Here is an 18,232-nt window from a genome sequence, read left to right on the forward strand (position 1 = left end):
ATGACCCGAGCTGTAGACAGAGGCTTTAACCCATTGAGCCACCCAGGCGCCCCAAAGCCAGTCTTTCTAACGATATTTTACTTTCCCACTCTTCTCTAGCTCTGAAGAGTTATTGTGTGTCGGTTTACTAGTATCTGGCATTCTGCTGAGCACTTTGTATGCATAACTAGTTTGATCTCTGTAACAACTCTAGGAGGTTGACTATTATAATTATCACCCCTACTTTACAGAGGAAGAAACTAAGGTTTAGGATCTTGCCCATGTTCAACCTAGCTAGCAAATGGCACAGTCTGGATTTGAACTCAGGTCTGACTTCAAAGTTTAAATTTTATTTATTTATTTATTTATTTATCTTAAAGGTTTTTTTTTAAAGATTTGACTTGTGAGAGAGAAGTGGGGGGGCATGAGGGGGAGGGTGGGGCAGAAGGAAAGGGAGAAGCAGGCTCCCCGCTAAGCAAGGAACCTGATGTAAGGCTCGATCCCAGGATCCTGAGCCAAAGGCAGATGCTTAACCGACTGAGCCACCCAGATACCCCTGAAAGTTTAAATTTTAAAGCAGGATGCTACCTGCCCCTGAAATTTTTACCCTGAGTAGCAAGGTTGATTTAAGAAGAAAAGAAAGTTTGCTATTACTTGGTTATTTTAAACAGTTGGATCAGAAGGCTCAGTAATTTTTATTAATTGTATTCGTTGGAAGTAAGAATGGGTTCCCTGTGCACTCATTTGAGTTTTGGTATCTTTATGTTAACTATGTAGTTGTCAGGTCTTTTCATGTTTGGGTATTTGGATTTGATGTGTGTGAGTGAAAGTAATTAAGGTATTTGTTTTCTGTTTTTCTTTAGGATGCCATTTGTGGCATTTGAAACCACCTACTTGCTCTCTTTTAACTAAACTTAAAGAACTGAATACTAAAGTAATAGATCTCTCAAAATGTGTTCTTGCTCTTGGTGAATTTTCAACATTGAATTCAAATTCTAAAAGGACTAATTCTGCTGTTGGGGTAAGTACTGGAGAGCTCCTCCATTATAGGATGTTTCCTTCATATCTTTTAGAGAGAAAAAAAAATTGGAAATCTACTATTGTGGCCTAAAGTTCATTTTTTTCCCCTAGAGTCCAGTTTTAAAAAATAAATCCCAATTGCGATAGACATCTCTTTTAAATATTCCTAGAGCTTTAGAAATGTTTTAGGAATTACTGGTAGCCAATTTCAAAAGAATATTAGGTTATATAGCACATTTAGATATTATATAAATCAGCCTTCTAATCTAATAAATGTGTAATGTACAATTAGTTGAAAGAGGGAACAATGAAAATATGAACTAAGTCCTTCAAAAGTATGCAAATGCAGCTTCATTGTCAAGGTTGTATTTAGTCACTGAAGCTACTCCTACATTAATACTGATTTATTATAGACAGAAAGTAGTTGTTGACTAATATTAATAGTGTAGGGGGCGCCTGGCTGGTTCAGTTGTTGGAGCAAGATACTCTTGATCTCAGGGTTGTGAGTTTGAGCCTCATATTGGGCATAGAGATAACTTTATTTTTTGTTTATTTCTTTTTAAGATTTTATTAGGGAGAGAGAGAACGAGCTGGGGGAGGAGCAGAGGGAGAAGTAGACTCCCCACTGAGCAGGGAGCCTGATGCTGGGCTCAGTCCCAGGACCTTGGAATCATGGCCCGAGCTGACAGCAGACGCCTAATCAACTGAGCCACCCAGACGCCTGAGATTACTTAAAAAAAAAAAAAAAAAAAATCTTAAAAAAAATAGACAATGTGGGTCTGTTACTGAGCATTTTATTTTATTTTATTTTAAGATTTTATTTATTTATTTGACAGAGATCACAAGTAGGCAGAGAGGCAGGCAGAGAGAGATGGAGAAGCAGGCTCCCCTCTGAGCAGAGAGCCCGATGTGGGACTCGTGGGACTCGATCCCAGGACCCTGGGATCATGACCCAAGCTGAAGGCAGAGGCTTTAACCCACTGAACCACCCAGGCACCCTTGTTACTGAGCCTTTTATTCTGTATTGCAGTTTGTGGAGAAAAGGAAAGATTTGACTGAAGAAGTAAGAAATCTTTTGCTGGAGGAAATTAGGTGGTCAAATCCTGAATTTTCTTTGAGGAGATACTTTTCCTTGCTTCTAAAAAAACAAAGTGAGCACCAGGGGCTTTCTGAGTGTCATCGTAAACAAGGTTAGTGATAATTATTATCATTTACATTAGCATTTTGCTTTTGAAAACATTAAGACTTGGTCATTGACTCTTACAAGTCCACAGAGAAAATATTGCTTATGGTTGGCAGGAAAAATTGTTCAACTGAAGTAAAGCATCTCGTTTAAGTGCAGTGTTGGCCCCTGCCATTTTCCATAGATGCGAATGCAATGGCGGCTTTAATTAAGATATTAATAGTTCATTTAAGGAAAGCATTAGATAAGATTATTTGAATTTACACAGCTTGTACAAAAGGCAGTCTAAATAACAAGATAGCCTGCTTGCTTTCCGTGTGCCATATTTGATTCTTGCTTCTTCATTTTGTGGTATTAAGATTATTGGATATTCGGAAGTGACATTAAGATGGTCGGATATTAAAATTTCATTTCGGTTGACTTGTTAAACACATGCATTTCTGTGATTTCTGAAATAGAAAGTCCACAACGAGAGCCCGATGTCAATCAAAAAGAAACTAAAAGGAAACGAGTGGAAATGGAAATTCAGAAGTCAAAAAGAAAGAAACCAAACGAGTATTCACAAAGTCCAAAAAAGACAAATGGGAAGCCAGAAGAACTTGACAAAAGAAATAACTCCACCAGGATAAAGCTAGACTCTTGTAAAGTCCTTCTTTCTAAAACATCCAGGAAGAAAGAGACTGCTCTGAGCACAACATGTAAAGTAGAAACAGAAGCAGTTGAAGATCCTGATGTTCTGATGATAGATGATGGCAAAGAGTCTCCCTCAGAAAGATCTATTCCTGGTAAATCAGATCTTCTCCTTGTGGTCCTAGAACACTTTTGTGTACTTAACCTCTCATCTTCTCTTCTCTTTAATACATGTTCATGCAACATTCAAGTGATATGTGTGTATAAAACAGGTGGGAGCCTTCCTAATGTCAGCTTTAAAAAGAGTACCACATTTAACAGATTGGTGTTTGATGTTTGATTTTTCTGTGCTTCTATAAATACATGTGCTTTTATAAAAACCTGGAGTTATACTACACCATTTATTTTACATTTGTTTCACATGTCTCTGACATGTTCCCATTTGGGTTACCTAGCTTTTTCAAAGTATTCTTTTGAATTAATTCATTCTGTTAGATAGCTTTAGTGTATGTTTTGATACTTGTACAGCAAGTCTCCTATCGTTTCTTTAAACTATGTTCATGTAGCTACACTGCTGAATGAACTTTAGGTTCTCCTACCCCCACAGATCCCATTGGGGTTTTGATTTTGGATTAGTGTATAGATTCATTTGGAGTGAATTGGCATCTTTACAACATTCAGTCTTCTCAAATGGGAGTGTTGCACATCTCCATTTACCCTGGTTGACTTAATAGGACAGTTTAATGTTTTTTTTGTTTTTTGTTTTTTGTTTTTTAGGAGTCAAAGGAAGTTGCACTAGAACTATGCTACCTTTGCTCTTCAGATTATTTCTTATAGTATAATTTATTTTTCATATTTCATGTTTTTTAGTGATTATTAAAATTTTAAATGTGTACTTTTATTTATTTTTTAATACTTAATATTTTTAAGTATCTGCAACCTCAATGTGGGGCTTGAACTTGCAACCCCAGTTGAGCCAGCCAAGTGCCTCTAAATATGTACTTTTTTTTTTTTTTTTTAAGATTTTATTTATTTATTTATTTGTGAGAGAGAGAGTGTGAGCACACACGCTCTAGAGCGCAAGCAGGGGGAGCAATAGGCAGAAGGAGAAACAGGCTGCCCACTGAGCAAGGAGCCTGATGTGGGACTCAATCCCAGGATATTGGGATCGTGTCTTGTGCAGAAGGCAGACACCTAATCAATTGAGCCAAGCAGGTACCCCTAAATGTGTACTTTTAAACCTTACTGCCATGAGACTTTATGGTGGTTGGCCTTTTTTTTTTTTTTTTTAAGATTTATTTATTTGAGAGAGAGAGAGAAAGCACACTGGGGTCAGGGGGCGGACAGAGGAAGAGGGAGAAGAGCGGACTTCTCTATGTGCCAAGCCGGACATGGGGCTGGATCTCACTACCCTGAGTTCATGACCCTGAGATGATGACCTGAGCCAAAATCAGAGTTGGATGCTTAACTGACTAAACACCCAGGCCCCCATCCTTTTTTTTTTTTAAGTAAGTTCCATGTCCAGTATGGAGCCCAACTTGGCTTGAACTCACAATCCTGAGATCAAGAGTTGGGCACTTATCTAAGTCACCCAGGCATCCTAGTGGTGGTTAGCTTTTAAGGAGAAAGGGTTTTGATATGAAAAATTTAGATGTGGGGTGCCTGGATGGCTCAGGCAGTTAAGACTCTGACTTCAGCTCAGATCATGATCTCAGTCCTGGGATCAAGCCCAGGGCTGGGCTCCCTGGTCATCAGGGAGTCTGCTTGTCCCCCTGTTTATCCCCTCATTCATGCTCTCTCCCCCTCTCCCTCAAATAAAAATACCAAAAATTAAAAAAGAAAATTTTTTTTTAATGTAATGTTAAGTTTTGAAATTGCCCCTTTTGGCATTTTATAGATATAAATACCTGGATAAATACTCGTTGGTTACATGAAACAATACTGTAAATGTCAAGAATATATACTTATGTCAAGGAAAAATGTTTAATATGTATTTTTTGCTTTAGATTTTGGAACTGAAGACATGCTTTGGACAGAAAAGTATCAACCTCAGAACTCCAGTGAACTCATAGGCAATGAGCTAGCTATAAAAAAGTTACATAGGTTGGTAAAACTTATAAAAGAATTGAGAAATTGTTTATGGATCTAGTTTTACTACGTAGTCTGTTTTCTTTATACTAAAATCTAGAAAATCTAGAAATTATAAAGTAATACATTACATGGAAAATCTTAAAAAAAAATTAAGAAAAATGTGAAAATAAATATCCATCTTTTCTCCCATTTCTGCTTTCCAGAGGTAACAACTATTAAAGTTTTTTTGTATGACTTTACAGAAAAATGTAAGGTTATACATATATTATGCATATATTAGCTCCTTTCTTCCTAACAAATAGGATCATATTACTAATTCAGGTCCAGAATCCTTTGTCTATGATTCCCACATCCAAGAAGTTCTGAAAACCAAAAGTTACTAACTTTATTATATTTTATGGGTTTTATGGATTCCCACTTAGTAGGAGTTCATACATTTTTTTAAACAGAAATATTAAGTGATTGTGGATGTAATGTTATGGACCCCATTAGAGGTATCGTGTTATATGTGGTATATGTACCAAATTACTTTTATAATATCTGAAGATTTTTGAATTCTAAAACTCACCTGGTCCAAAGGATTTCATATAAGAAATAGGGACCCATAATAATAGTTAACACTTTGAGTCTATCATCATTCTAAGTACTTGCATTGTTCTTAGCTCATTTAATCCTTAAAACTATGAGGATAAATACTGTTGTCCTTATGTTACAGATGAGGAATGGGCCTACAGAGGTTGAATGATTTGTCCAAAGTCACACAGCTCGGAAGTGGTGGAGCTGGAACTCAAACTTGGGCAGTCTAGCTCCAAACTAGAACTTCATCTTTCTACTTTTACTTAACATCGTGTATTAGACATCTTTCATGTCATCACACGGTCTCCTCGGTTCTTTTTTTTTTTTTTTTTTAAGATTTTATTTATTTATTTGACAGAGAGATAACAAATAGGCGGCGGGGGGGGAGTAGGCTCCCCACTGAGCAGAGAGCCCAATGTGGGGCTCGATCCCAGGACCCTGAGACCATGACCTGAGCCAAAGGCAGAGGCTTTAACCCACTGAGCCACCCAGGCGCTCCACGTCGGTTCTTTATAGCTGCTCTATACTGGTTTTTTAGCTAACTGCACTGTGTGTATCTTTTCTCCTACTGAGGTACTTCTAGGTTTTTCCCTATGGAAGCTAATAGGAACAATGTTGCTGTGAATAACTTAGCTCATAGAGTCTTGTGTGTTTTGGTAAAAATATTACTTCATTTAAAAATATTCATGCCCATGTAAAAATATTTCACTATTTAGTTGATTCAAAGAGATACAGCTCTAATCTCTGCATTATTTTTATTAATATACATTTTCTTATGGCAGTTGGTTGAAAGACTGGAAGAGAAGAGCTGAATTGGAGGAAAGACAAAATCTGAAGGGAAAAAAAGATGAGAAACAGGAAGGTATTTTGAGTCCTTATCTCCATTTGACTGGACATTTTGAGTTAGATGAGCTAAATATTCATATAAAATTTCCTAACTGGTATTTTATACTTGATTTTCTAGCTTTTGTAAGTTAAATTTCCAGCATTTACTGGCAAGAAGTTTGTAAGGTTTGATCATTGGGTTTTATGAGATAGAGTTGCTGCCTGAGCAATTATCAAATGATAATTTGCATTTGAATAATTTTTCAGATCCATCGGATAGCATAGATTTTAAAGGCAGTTCAGATGACGAAGAAGAGACTCGCCTTTGCAATACTGTTCTTATAACAGGACCAACAGGAGTGGGGAAAACTGCTGCGGTGTATGCTTGTGCTCAGGAGCTCGGATTCAAGGTTAGTAGGAGCTACACTGGGAGAATGTTAATGTCGTAGTTACACTTGAATTAAAGGAAAACCAACCATTCTGCCTTACTTTCATTTATTCTTCTTTTAGATATTTGAAGTCAATGCATCTTCTCAGCGCAGTGGTAGACAAATTCTGTCTCAACTGAAGGAAGCCACTCAGTCCCATCAAGTGGACAAGCAAGGTGTGAACTCTCAAAAACCTTGCTTTTTCAATAGTTACAACCTGGGCAAGTCACCAAGTAAGTAAACTATTGTCTTTAGGTCTTAATATCTTTTGAAAAAACAAAATCTGGGTGGCTCAGTGGGTTAAGCCTCTGCCTTCGGCTCAGGTCATGATCCCAGGGTCCTGGGCTCGAGCCCCGCATCGGGCTCTCTGCTCAACGGCGAGCCTGCTTCCCCCTCTCTCTGCCTGCCTCTCTGCCTACTTGTGACTCTCTCTGTCAAATAAATAAATAAAATCTTAAATAAATAAATAACATATACAAAAAAGAATTTTAGTAATCAGCATTTTGCCATTCATTTTTTTTTTTTAAAGATTTTATTTATTTATTTGACAGAGAGAGATCACAAGCAGGCAGAGAGGCAGGCAGAGAGAGAGGAGGAAGCAGGCTCCCTGCTGAGCAGAGAGCCCGATGCGGGGCTCTATCCCAGGACTCTGAGATCATGACCCGAGCCGAAGGCAGCGGCTTAACCCACTGAGCCACCCAGGCGCCCCTGCCATTCATTTTTTTATCTTTTCCTACACACACACACACACACACGCTGTTTTAATTTTTGCCTGTACAGTTTTAAAACAAATCTTAAGACCATCATATAATTTTACCCATATATACTTCACAGGTATCTCTGATAAGGACTTTACTTATTTATTTATTCATGTATTTATTAAGATTTTATTTTTAAGTAATCTCTACATGGAACGTGTACAACCCCATGATCAAGAGTCACACGCTCCTCTGACTGAACCAGTCAGGCACCCTTGATAAGGACTTTTTTTTTTTTTTTTTAAGATTTTATTTATTTGAGAGGGTGTGTGAAAGAGAGCGCGTGCGAGCACACCAGCAGGGACAGAGGGAGGGGGAGAAGCAGATTCCCCTGTGGGGAGCCCAATGCAGGACCTGATCCCAGGACCCTGGGATCATGACCTGAGCCAAAGGCAGACACTTAACTGACTGAGCCACCCAGGCATCCCTGGATAAGGACTTTTAAAAAAGCATAACCACAGTATTATAATTAAACCTAATGAAATTAACTTTATATCTTAATTTGGTCTAATACATACTCTTAATTTGGTCTAATACATACCCTTCTAATACATACATACTCTTTCTTTTGTTTAAATGCTTTGTGCAAATTTGGATCCAAACAAGGTTTACATCTACATTTGATTAATGTTTTTTAAAATTTCTTTCAGTCTCCCTAATAATTCCCTCATCTTTTTCATACCATTTATTTGTTGAAGAACATGGGTCATTTTTCATAAAATTTCTCACATTTTTAGATATGGCTGATTGTATCTTTATGGTAACAGTTAATATATTCCTCTTCCCTATTTACTTGTAAACTGGCAGTTAGATCTGTGGGCTTGATTAGATTCAGTTTCTGTTTCAGGGCTATGTACCTGCTTAGGCAAGGCTGTGTGCTTTGTGATATTAACATGGACTGATGAGTTCACTTGTTTCCAGGCTGACCTGTCCATTAAAGAGTTCCCCCATCGCTCTTTGAACGAGTAGTATTTTGTAGCTATGAATGATCTTTATCGAGTAGATTATTTCATTAAAGGTTAGAAAATGGGTGATTTTGTAATTCACTTAGCCTTTCTGGATTTATTAGTTAAAATTCTGAGAAGCACTTCTCATCAACTGTCTGGACACTTTGACATAGAGTTTGTACAGGAAAGGCACAAGAAATGCTTCAATCTTTCCTTTTATTTGTCAGTTCACAGAGCAATGATGCCCTAGTAATCTCTGAGGTTGTCCAGTGAGTTTTGGGGTAGTTTACTTTTTTTCAGTATTATGATGAACTCATGGATTTGTGTATATATAATGTGTTTCAGTCATCTGCTTCTGTGCTTCTTTTGAGATTTTTCTCTTTGTCACTCATTGTTAGCAACTCTGACTTTGATGTGCGTTTGTGTGGTTTTCTTCATGTTTCATATGACTGGGGTTTGTTGAGCTTCTTGTATGAATGGGTTTCTGGTTTATCAAATTTGGAAAATTCCAAGCATTATTTTTTTTCTTTTAATTAAAATATATCTGACATATAACATTGTATATATTTAAGGCATACAACATGTTAATTTTATACATTTATATAGCAGTATGTTTGCCATTGTGTTGATAATTAGTAATTAGTACCTCTATCACATTACATAATTACTTCTTTTTAGTGGTTGGAATAATTAAGTTATAGCCTCGGGAAGTTTGGTGATTATAATATATTGTCTATATTTACTATACTGTGCATTAGGTCTCTAGGATTTATTTATTACTCATTGCAAGTTTGTACCCTTAAACATTTGTCCTATCCCCCTACCCCATCTCCTGGTAACCACCATTTTACTCTCTGTTTTTGTGAGTTTGGCTTTTTTAGAATCCACACATAAGGAATGTCATAGAGTACTTGCTTTTCTCTGTCTGACTTAACCTCACTTAGTCTGATGTGCTCCCGGTCCATCTGTGCTGTTCCAAACCGCAGGATGTCCTTTCTTCGGGCTGGGTAATCTTCCATTGTGTATAGAAACCACATCTGAGGGGCGCCTGGGTGGCTTAGTGGGTAAAGCCGCTGCCTTCGGCTCAGGTCATGATCTCAGATTCCTGGGATCGAGTCCCGCATCGGGCTCTCTGCTCGGCGGGGAGCCTGCTTCCCTCTCTCTCTCTCTCTGCCTGCCTCTCTGTCTAGTTGTGATCTCTCTCTCTCTCTGTCAAATAAATAAATAAATAAATCTTTAAAAAAAAAAAAAAGAAACCACATCTGGATCCATTCACGGGTGGGCACTCAGGTTGTTTCCATACCACATTCTATTCTTTTTTTTTTTTTTTTTTCAGATTTTATTTAAGATTTTTTATTTAAGATTTTTTTTTAAGACTTTATTTATTTATTTGACAGAGATCACAAGTAGGCAGAGAGGCAGGCTGAGGTGGGGGGGGAAGCAGGCTCCCCGCTGAGCTGAGAACCCGATGCGGGGCTCGATCCCAGGATCCTAAGATCATGACCTGAGCCGAAGGCAGAGGCTTAACCCACTGAGCCACCCAGGCGCCCACCACATTCTATTCTGAATAATGCTGCTAAGCTGTCTCAGCTCGATGATTGTTCAGGTTTGCAGTTTTCTTGTTCCTCTCTTGGATAGTTTCTAACTACTGAAGTTCACAAATATTTTCTGCAGCATGTGGTAGGCTGTCCGTGCCATCTAATGTATTTTGTATTTCACACATTATAGTTTTTATTTCTAGAAGCTGGACTTGGGTCCTTTTATATTTTCTGTGTTACCATGCCCAATTTTTTCTCTAAGTTTGATTGTTTTGGGTCTTTTATGCTGTATTAGGGGAGGCGATAGCAGCATTTAGTTTAGGACTAATTTTGTGCCATTACTTAGCAAAATCCTTCTGAGTAATCTATCCTGTCCATGTCGTTGCAAGTGGCAAACTCAGTTTTCAAACACCTGTAATATACAAAGGATATGATAAGATCTGTGGAAATGAGGTGTAAAAAATAATAAACAGAATTTGTACATGTGAAGACTGAATCAGAGCACTTAGAGGGGAGTAAAGGACATGCTCTGGAATAAATGCTTGGGACTGTAGAACTTCTGTCTGTCCTTCACTACATCTCTAGAAAAATGTATTCTCTGCTTGCAGTATCCATTTACTATAGGGCTAACCTGAAGTTGGATAGCAGGTATATCTCCGTATACACCATTATCACGTTTCCTCCAGCCTCTTCTGAACTCCAGCTGATGGAGAGAAAGTGAATGGAGGGATTCTGAACATTCTTTGCTTCAAGGATGTATGTTTCTTTGGAAAAGAATGTCTTTTCCAAATGACTGGCTTTACCTTCTCTGATAATAGAATAACTGTAACAGTACAGTACTATTTGTATACAGTATTTGAATATGAGAATGAAAGGAAAGTTCTATATTAATTTTTAGCTGGTAAGAGTAGAAGTATAGACTGTGAATAACTTGATCTTACCATCCGTTTAACTTTTAGAATACTCATCCTTCAGTAAATTTGTTTTTGGCAGAAAAATTAAGTTCCCCTAAGAAAGTTCTTACATCGCCAAGGAAACTTCCTCCACCATCACCACAAACTAACATACCAAAGCGAACACTTCCACCTAAAACTTTGGCAAATTATTTTAAAGTGTCTTCCAAGCCAAAAAATAATGAAGTAGTACTCCTGGAAAATAATAAAGGTAAGGCATTAAATGTACAAAATGTATATGACAGTTTTTAATACTAATGACCCTGAAACATAAAAATTTTATCATATTTCCTGAGTTTCTGTTGCCATTTGTTAAACCTCAGCTATACTGAAGGTCCTACATATAAGAGTTTTGATATTTTGTTTCAGTTTTTCCCCTTTGTTTAATTTTTGATAGGGGGTTTCAGTTTGAGTTTATTCCGTAGAAGCATCCAGTGTTCTATTAAAAGTTGATTTTATCTAAAATACTAATATTTTATTTATGCAGGAATAAAAAATTCTTGTGAACAAAAACCAATTACTCAGACTAAATCTGCGAACACAACTAAGTCAAATGTCAAAGAATTTGGAGCTGAGGAACCCAACAGGAAAAATGCAACATCTCTCATTCTTTTTGAGGAGGTAGGCTCATGGGCATATATTTATGTTATCTCATAGTAAGAACTTACCCTAAGGGTTACTATATGTGTTACTATAAAGTATTGTAAAATAGCCAAGGAAGCTGGGAATACTTGTATCTGTTTAAATGTTTAAAAAATTTTTTAAAGATTTTATTTATTTAGAGAGCATGTGTGTGTATGCCCGAGTTGGGGGAGGGGCAGAAGGAGAGAGAGAGTCTCAAGCAGACTTCATCCTGAGTGCGGAGTCAGATGTGAGGCTCGATCTCAGGACCCTAAGTTCATGACCTGAGTGGAAATCAAGAGTCCGGTGTTTAACTGCCTAAGCCGCCCGGGTACCCAATGTAATCTGTTTGAATTTAAAGTGAGTGAAACTGTCAACCATAGAAGAATTTTTCAGAAGGATGATTAATGCAATTCAGGATTATTAATTATTATTCAGTGATTGTAGAAATTATTCTGACTCATACTTGTCCAATTATAGGTGACTCCATTTTTTTGGTTTAATATTTGATAATTTTTTTTTTACTTTTAATAGTTCAAAATATTTTAAGCTTTCAGTATGGGCTGAATCATATTGTTCATAAATTTCATAAATTCATAAATTTTGTCTCTAACAGACATATACTATATCTATTATGTATATGTAACATATCCAGTACATGTTTTGTTACTCAATACAGTATTATTGTCATAATGGCTCTTAGGTTGATGTCATTTTTGAAGAAGATGCTGGGTTTTTAAATGCAATCAAAACATTCATGGCAACAACTAAGAGACCTGTGATTCTTACTACTAGTGGTAAGTAACAATGATTTTGCAACTAATTACTTTTGGTTTAAATATTTTGAGAAAGCTGCTCATTTTAGTTAAAAACGTTCCTTTAAAAGTCTGCTAGTAAATTAAGTCTTTTTTCCTAAAATTTGGAGGCTCCTAGATCATTTTTTAAGTGAAGAATTACTTAAATTTGCTTTCGATCCACAACCTTGAGTAATTATAAAGTTACTGTATTACCCTGCGAATAGCAGTGGTGTGGAACTGGATACTACTTTGAATCACTGTGTAGAGTATTAGATATTTAGGATGCCTACAACAGCATAGAATGTAGGTAAAGAAATTTTATCCAGGAAAGGGGTTTTGGTAGGGGCGACAACAGATCTTTCTCTATGCCTCTTCTTCATACTTATAATTAGATCACCAAATGTTACTCGCTGGTCAGAACTTTTTATGGAGCCCATAAAAAATTTTTTCTGCAGTGCCTTAATATTGAACTTAGCCATTCCTTATTCCCTGAGAACACTTCCATATGAATTATTTCATATTTTGTCAAAGTAAGCCATAGTCAGCCTAATGGAATTGGTCCACTTCCTTTTTGTTTTTTTCCTAAGATTTTATTTTTAAGTAATCTCTACACCCAATATAGGGCTTGAACCCATGACCCCAAGATCAAAAGTCACACAGTTCACCGATTGAGCCTGCCAGGTGCCCCTGGAGTTGGTCCACCTTCCTAGTAATTTACATTCCGTGTTCAATTTTAAGACTCATACAGGTTGGTTGGTTTGTTTGTTTCATTATAAACACTGAATTATGACACTGTTTTCTAATATTTTTTCATTGCACATATTCAGTAGTGTATCTCCGCTGTGGATTTCTGTAGGAAAATGTGTTTATGTTAGACGCCGCTTACAAATTAATGGCTCATTTGACTGTTAGTGATTGTACTCTAAAAATACGGATATAAATCATGTTACTCAAAGGGTACATGGTATTTTAATTAAAGATCACAAGTTACTTTAGGTCAAGACAAATTTAGTTCCTTTAATGATTTATAATTTACATGATATTTTCATTATCCATGAAATATAGAATATTTTCATAGAAAAAGTAACTGGAAAAATGAATTGAGTAGTCTTAATGGTTTTTTAAAAATTCTTTTTCCTCTAGATCCAACATTTAGTTTAATGTTTGATGGCTGTTTTGAAGAAATTAATTTCACTACTCCTTCGCTTGTAAGTTTTCATTCTGATCATAAATCACGTCACAACTCTATAAAGGGTGGTTTAATGTGATAGTGCCAGCAAACCTTCAGTACACTGTTGAATAGGAGTTAAACATGAACATCTCTGCCTTGTTTCTGAATTTGGGGCTAAAGTAGGCACTCTTTTATCAGCAAGTGTGATATTAGCTGATTTTCATAGATTTTCATCAGTTAGCTGTGTTTTTATTGTCAATGGTGTTGAATTTTGTCAGATACTTTCTACCTTTGAAGCAATCATATAGTTCATCTTTTTAATTCTATTAATATGGCAAATGATACTAGTTGATTTTTGAATGTCAGAGCAGTCCTGCATTCTTAGGATAATATGGTCATGATGTGTTATGTCTTTTTACAGTTCTGGATTTGATTTGCTCATATATTGTTGGGGACTTTCGTGTCTACATTTATGAAGGATGTTGGTGGGTGGTTTCTAGGCCATTTGAAGTGGATTAGGACAGGGGCGCCTGGCTGGCTCAGTGGGTTAAAGCCTCTGCCTTTGGGTCAGGTCATGATCTCAGGGTCCTGGGATCAAGCCCTGCATCGGGCCCTCTACTCAGCGGGGAGCCTGCTTCCCCTCTCTCTGTCTGCCTCTCTGCCTACTTGTGATCTTTCTCTGTCAAATAAATAAATAAAATCTTAAAAAAAAAAAAAGAAATCTGGGTTCTCAGTTTTTCCATCAGTACTTTTTTTTTAAGTAGGCTGCACACCCTGCATGGGGCTTCAACTCATCACCCAGAGATCAAGAATCACATGCTCTACCAACTGAGCCAGCCAGGTGCCCTGAGTCAGTACTTTAAAGATGTTATTCCTTTTTCTTTTGGTCAGTGGTATTTCTGATTATGTCACCTTTTTTTTCCCCTCCTGTGTAATATGTCATTATTTTCTGGATGCTTTCAAGATATTCTCTTTAACTTTTCTTTTTTTTTTTTAATAAGATTTTTTTTTAAGATTTTATTTATTTATTTGACAGACGGAGATCACAAGTAGAGCAGCAGGCAGAGAGAGAGGAGGAAACAGGCTCCCTGCTGAGCAGAGAGCCTGATTCGGGGCTCGATCCCAGGACCCTGGGATCACGACCTGAGCTGAAGGCAGAGGCTTTAACCCACTGAGCCACCCGGGCACCCCAGTTTTCTTTTTTCTTTTTTTCTTTTTTATATTTCATTTATTTATTTAAGACAGCATGACAGAGAGGGAGCACAAACAGGGTGGAGGGGCAGAGGGAGAAACAGTCACCTTGCTGAGCAGGGAGCCCAATGTGGGTCTCAATCCCAGGACCCCATGATCATGACCTGAGCCAAGGGCTCAACTGACTGAGCCACATAGGCGCCCCTAACTTGAGTTTTCAGCAATTGCCTGTGATGTGCCTAGGTGTTATTTTTCTTCATGTCTATCCTGGTTGTGGTTCTTGGATATCTACAATCTGTAAATACATGTCATTCCTTCAATGAGGGACATTTTTAAACTTAATTTTTCAAATTTATTTCATGTCCATTTTCTCTTTCCCTCTTGGGAGTTTAATTATAAGTATGTTAGACATTTTACATTGTCTCAGGGGCCACTGAGGCATGCTGTTCTCCACCGCCCCCCCAACTTTTTTCTGTTTGTACTTTTGGTTTGATCATTTATATTGATTAATCTTCAAATTTAATTGACACTTTTTTCCTGCCACCTCCATTCTTCCGAGGCTCATCTGGTAAAATTTTTATTCTGATACTATGATTTCTAGTTTTACATTTGCTGTTTCCTTCTTTTTTTTTTTTTTTTTTTTTTTAAGATTTTTAAAATTTATTTGACAGAGAGTTAAGAGCCAGACAGCAGAAATGGAGGGAATGGCAGAAGGAGAAGCAGTCTCCCCACTGAGCAGGGAGTCCAGTGTGGGGCTCAAACCCAGGACCCTGGGACCATGACCTGAGCCGAAGGCAGATGCTTAATGACTGAACCACCCAGGCACCCCTGTTTCCTTCTTTTTATGGTTTCTACTTTTCTGCTGGACTTTTTTTTTCTTTTAAAGGTTTTATTTATTTACCTGACAGACAGAGGTCACAAGTAGGCAGAGAGGCAGCCAGAGAGAGAGGGGAAGCAGACTCCCTGCGGAGCAGAGAGCCTGATGTGGGGCTCCATCCCAGGACCCTGGGATTGTGACCTGAGCTGAAGGCAGAGGCTTTAATCCACTGAGCCACCCAGGCGCCTGTCTGCTGGACTTTCTTATTCATTATGAGCCAGTTTTCTTTAAGCATAGTTTTACTAGCTGTTTTCAAATTCTGCCAATTTCAACATCTTTGCCATCTTTTTTTTTTTCCTTTTTAAAAATTATTAACATATAATGTCTTATTTGTTTCAGGGGTACAGGCTTGTGATTTATCGGTCTAACACAATACATAGCGCTCACCACAACACATACCCTCCCCAGTGTCCATTACCCAACTACCCTATCCCCCTTTCCCTCTCCCCTCCAGCAACCCTCAGTTTGTTTCCTGAGATTAAGAGTGTCTTATGGTTTGTCTCCCATCTTCTTCACTTTGTGATTAAATCTATTGGTTGTCTCTGAGGAGTTAGTTACTTTTCCTGCTTCTTTGTATGTGTCATAGTTTTAGAGTTTAGAGTTTTATCCTCTACTTTGCGAGTGATATGTTGTAGATACTCTGGATTCGGTTCTCTTCCTCTGAATAAATACTCTCCTGTAATATGTAGCAGCTAATATTTCTGCCCAGTTCTTTTAGTTTTAGCTGCCTGCTTTCAGACAGGCTCACACATGTGAAGTTCAGGTGTCAGCCAGGGATTTGCAGTCTTCTTTAGTTAGAATCTGTTTCCCTACTTTCACAGACATCCCCTCTCACTTTCCAACTACTGCCAGCATTCCAAACTCTGTCCTCTGGTAAAAGCCTGTAACACTGTGACTTTCTGAGTTTTAGCTATTGCTGCTCCATCCTGCCCTAAGTCAGAAATCGATTTAGAGGGGATGAGATGGGGGTGGGGATTCACCCAGGGCCATTTTCTTTTGTCTAATTGTTGATTTTCCCTTCAGTTATCTTCTGCTTTTGGTTACTCTCTTGTCCCTTCAAATCATTTGCTTTTTTTATTTATTTGTAGTTGGTGATGGAGTTTATCATTATTACTGATGGCAAGGTTTGTCTGATAGTAGGTAGTTCATTATGAAAGCAGAATTCCTAGATTGTGAAGCAGAAGTCCCAGAAGTATGCAGGAGTAATGTATGTACATAGAATGAGGTCAGAGATTTAATAGGAGAAATCATTTTTTAAATTGTCTTGTTTAAAATAAAAATGCTAGTGGTCTTGTAAAATCTGCAGAATGTAAATGTAATTTTATTTGTTTTAGCTTTTCCAGGTAAGAAGCTTTCCAAAAACAGTGGGAAGAGAATAGTATATGTTTTGTTGTTTTGCAAAAAAAGTCATAGCAATATTGATGGAACATTAAATAAAATGAAAATTTGGGGGCACCTGGGTGGCTCAGTTGGTTAAGCCTCTGCCTTTGGCTCAGGTCATGATCCCAGAGTCCTGGGATGGAGCCCGGCATCGGGCTCCCTGTTCCACAGAGAGCGTGATTCTCCCTCTCTCCCTCTACCTCTCCCCCTGCTTATGCTTTCTTTCTCTCTCTAGCTTTTCTCTCTCTCTTTCAAATAAATAAATAAAATCTTAAAAAAAAAAAAAAAAGAAATCTCATGGGTTTTGCTTTTTGGTTTTTTCCCCTAATGTTTCTTGTTTATTTACATTTATGCATTTGTACATGCATTGATAGAATTTTCTAACTCTGGTATAATAATACTCTATCAGTATTATTATAGTATTCATATTTATAGTTTTAATGGCTGTAAAATATTCTATCAAGTTGTACCATTATTTAATACTAAGGGAATTTCTCAAGGTTTAATAAAATTGCCTTCAGGGTTTATAGAAAATCTCCCATAAAAGTTTCCTTGATGTTTTAGACTGTATACGGTTACTGAAATAAGGTTATATAAAATATTTAATTTGGGAAGTATATTCCTTTATTTTATTTTTCCAGATCAGTTTCATTCTCAAGAGCTAAGATAGTATGAATTTTAGTGAAATTTGTCCTACTTTTAAATGTGTATTACTGATGTATTTCTGTTAATTCTGCCATTTACCATGTTTCTTTTTTCTTTCTCTCTGTTTCTTTTTCTCAGCTAAATGTTGCCAGCTACTTACAGATGATCTGCTTGGCTGAGAACTTTAGAACTGATGTGAAAGACTTTATAACATTGTTAACTACAAATGCTTGTGATATCAGAAAAAGTATCCTTTACTTACAATTCTGGATTAGAAGTGGAGGTGGATTTTTAGAAGAAAGGCCATTATCCCTTTGTCGTAAGTTGATCTGTTATAAAAGAAATTTCTACAGTAGGACCCTACATTAAAGTACGTGCTGTACCAAAATAATCTGAAAGATCTTCAAAATTTTGAGCATCCAGGTATCGTGTTAATCTTGAAAATATATGTATGTCAACTTTGTTGGTGAAAATTTTATAAACATTAAGTGTGGGTAGAGTTAAACTACACATGGAACAAATTGTTACTTATAAATTTATTAGCATAGTTTCTTTTTATTTTTAAAAAAACTTTTTTTCTTTTAAAGATTTTATTTATTTGACAGACAGAGATCACAAGTAG

General features: G+C 37.1%; 1 protein-coding gene across 3 annotated transcripts in view; it reads left to right on the forward strand.

The window, feature by feature from the left end:
- The window catches only part of ATAD5 (ATPase family AAA domain containing 5), a 44,846-nt gene that overhangs the window by 20,445 nt on the left and 6,169 nt on the right, over positions 1-18,232 (forward strand). For 2 of the 3 annotated variants that reach the window (XM_032845409.1, XM_032845408.1), the window contains exons 8-19: positions 843-1,000; positions 2,030-2,189; positions 2,641-2,967; positions 4,819-4,915; positions 6,262-6,341; positions 6,572-6,714; positions 6,815-6,965; positions 10,969-11,139; positions 11,416-11,549; positions 12,253-12,346; positions 13,490-13,554; positions 17,749-17,929. In XM_032845409.1, the coding sequence (XP_032701300.1) occupies positions 843-1,000; positions 2,030-2,189; positions 2,641-2,967; positions 4,819-4,915; positions 6,262-6,341; positions 6,572-6,714; positions 6,815-6,965; positions 10,969-11,139; positions 11,416-11,549; positions 12,253-12,346; positions 13,490-13,554; positions 17,749-17,929 (1,761 nt within the window). The remainder of the gene's footprint in view (positions 1-842; positions 1,001-2,029; positions 2,190-2,640; positions 2,968-4,818; positions 4,916-6,261; positions 6,342-6,571; positions 6,715-6,814; positions 6,966-10,968; positions 11,140-11,415; positions 11,550-12,252; positions 12,347-13,489; positions 13,555-17,748; positions 17,930-18,232) is intronic. The other variant, XM_032845410.1, reaches the window with a different exon arrangement.

Source organism: Lontra canadensis, unplaced genomic scaffold (genome assembly GCF_010015895.1).
Source record: "Lontra canadensis isolate GAN:19392208 unplaced genomic scaffold, GSC_riverotter_1.0 scaffold163, whole genome shotgun sequence".
Classification (NCBI taxonomy): domain Eukaryota; kingdom Metazoa; phylum Chordata; class Mammalia; order Carnivora; family Mustelidae; genus Lontra; species Lontra canadensis.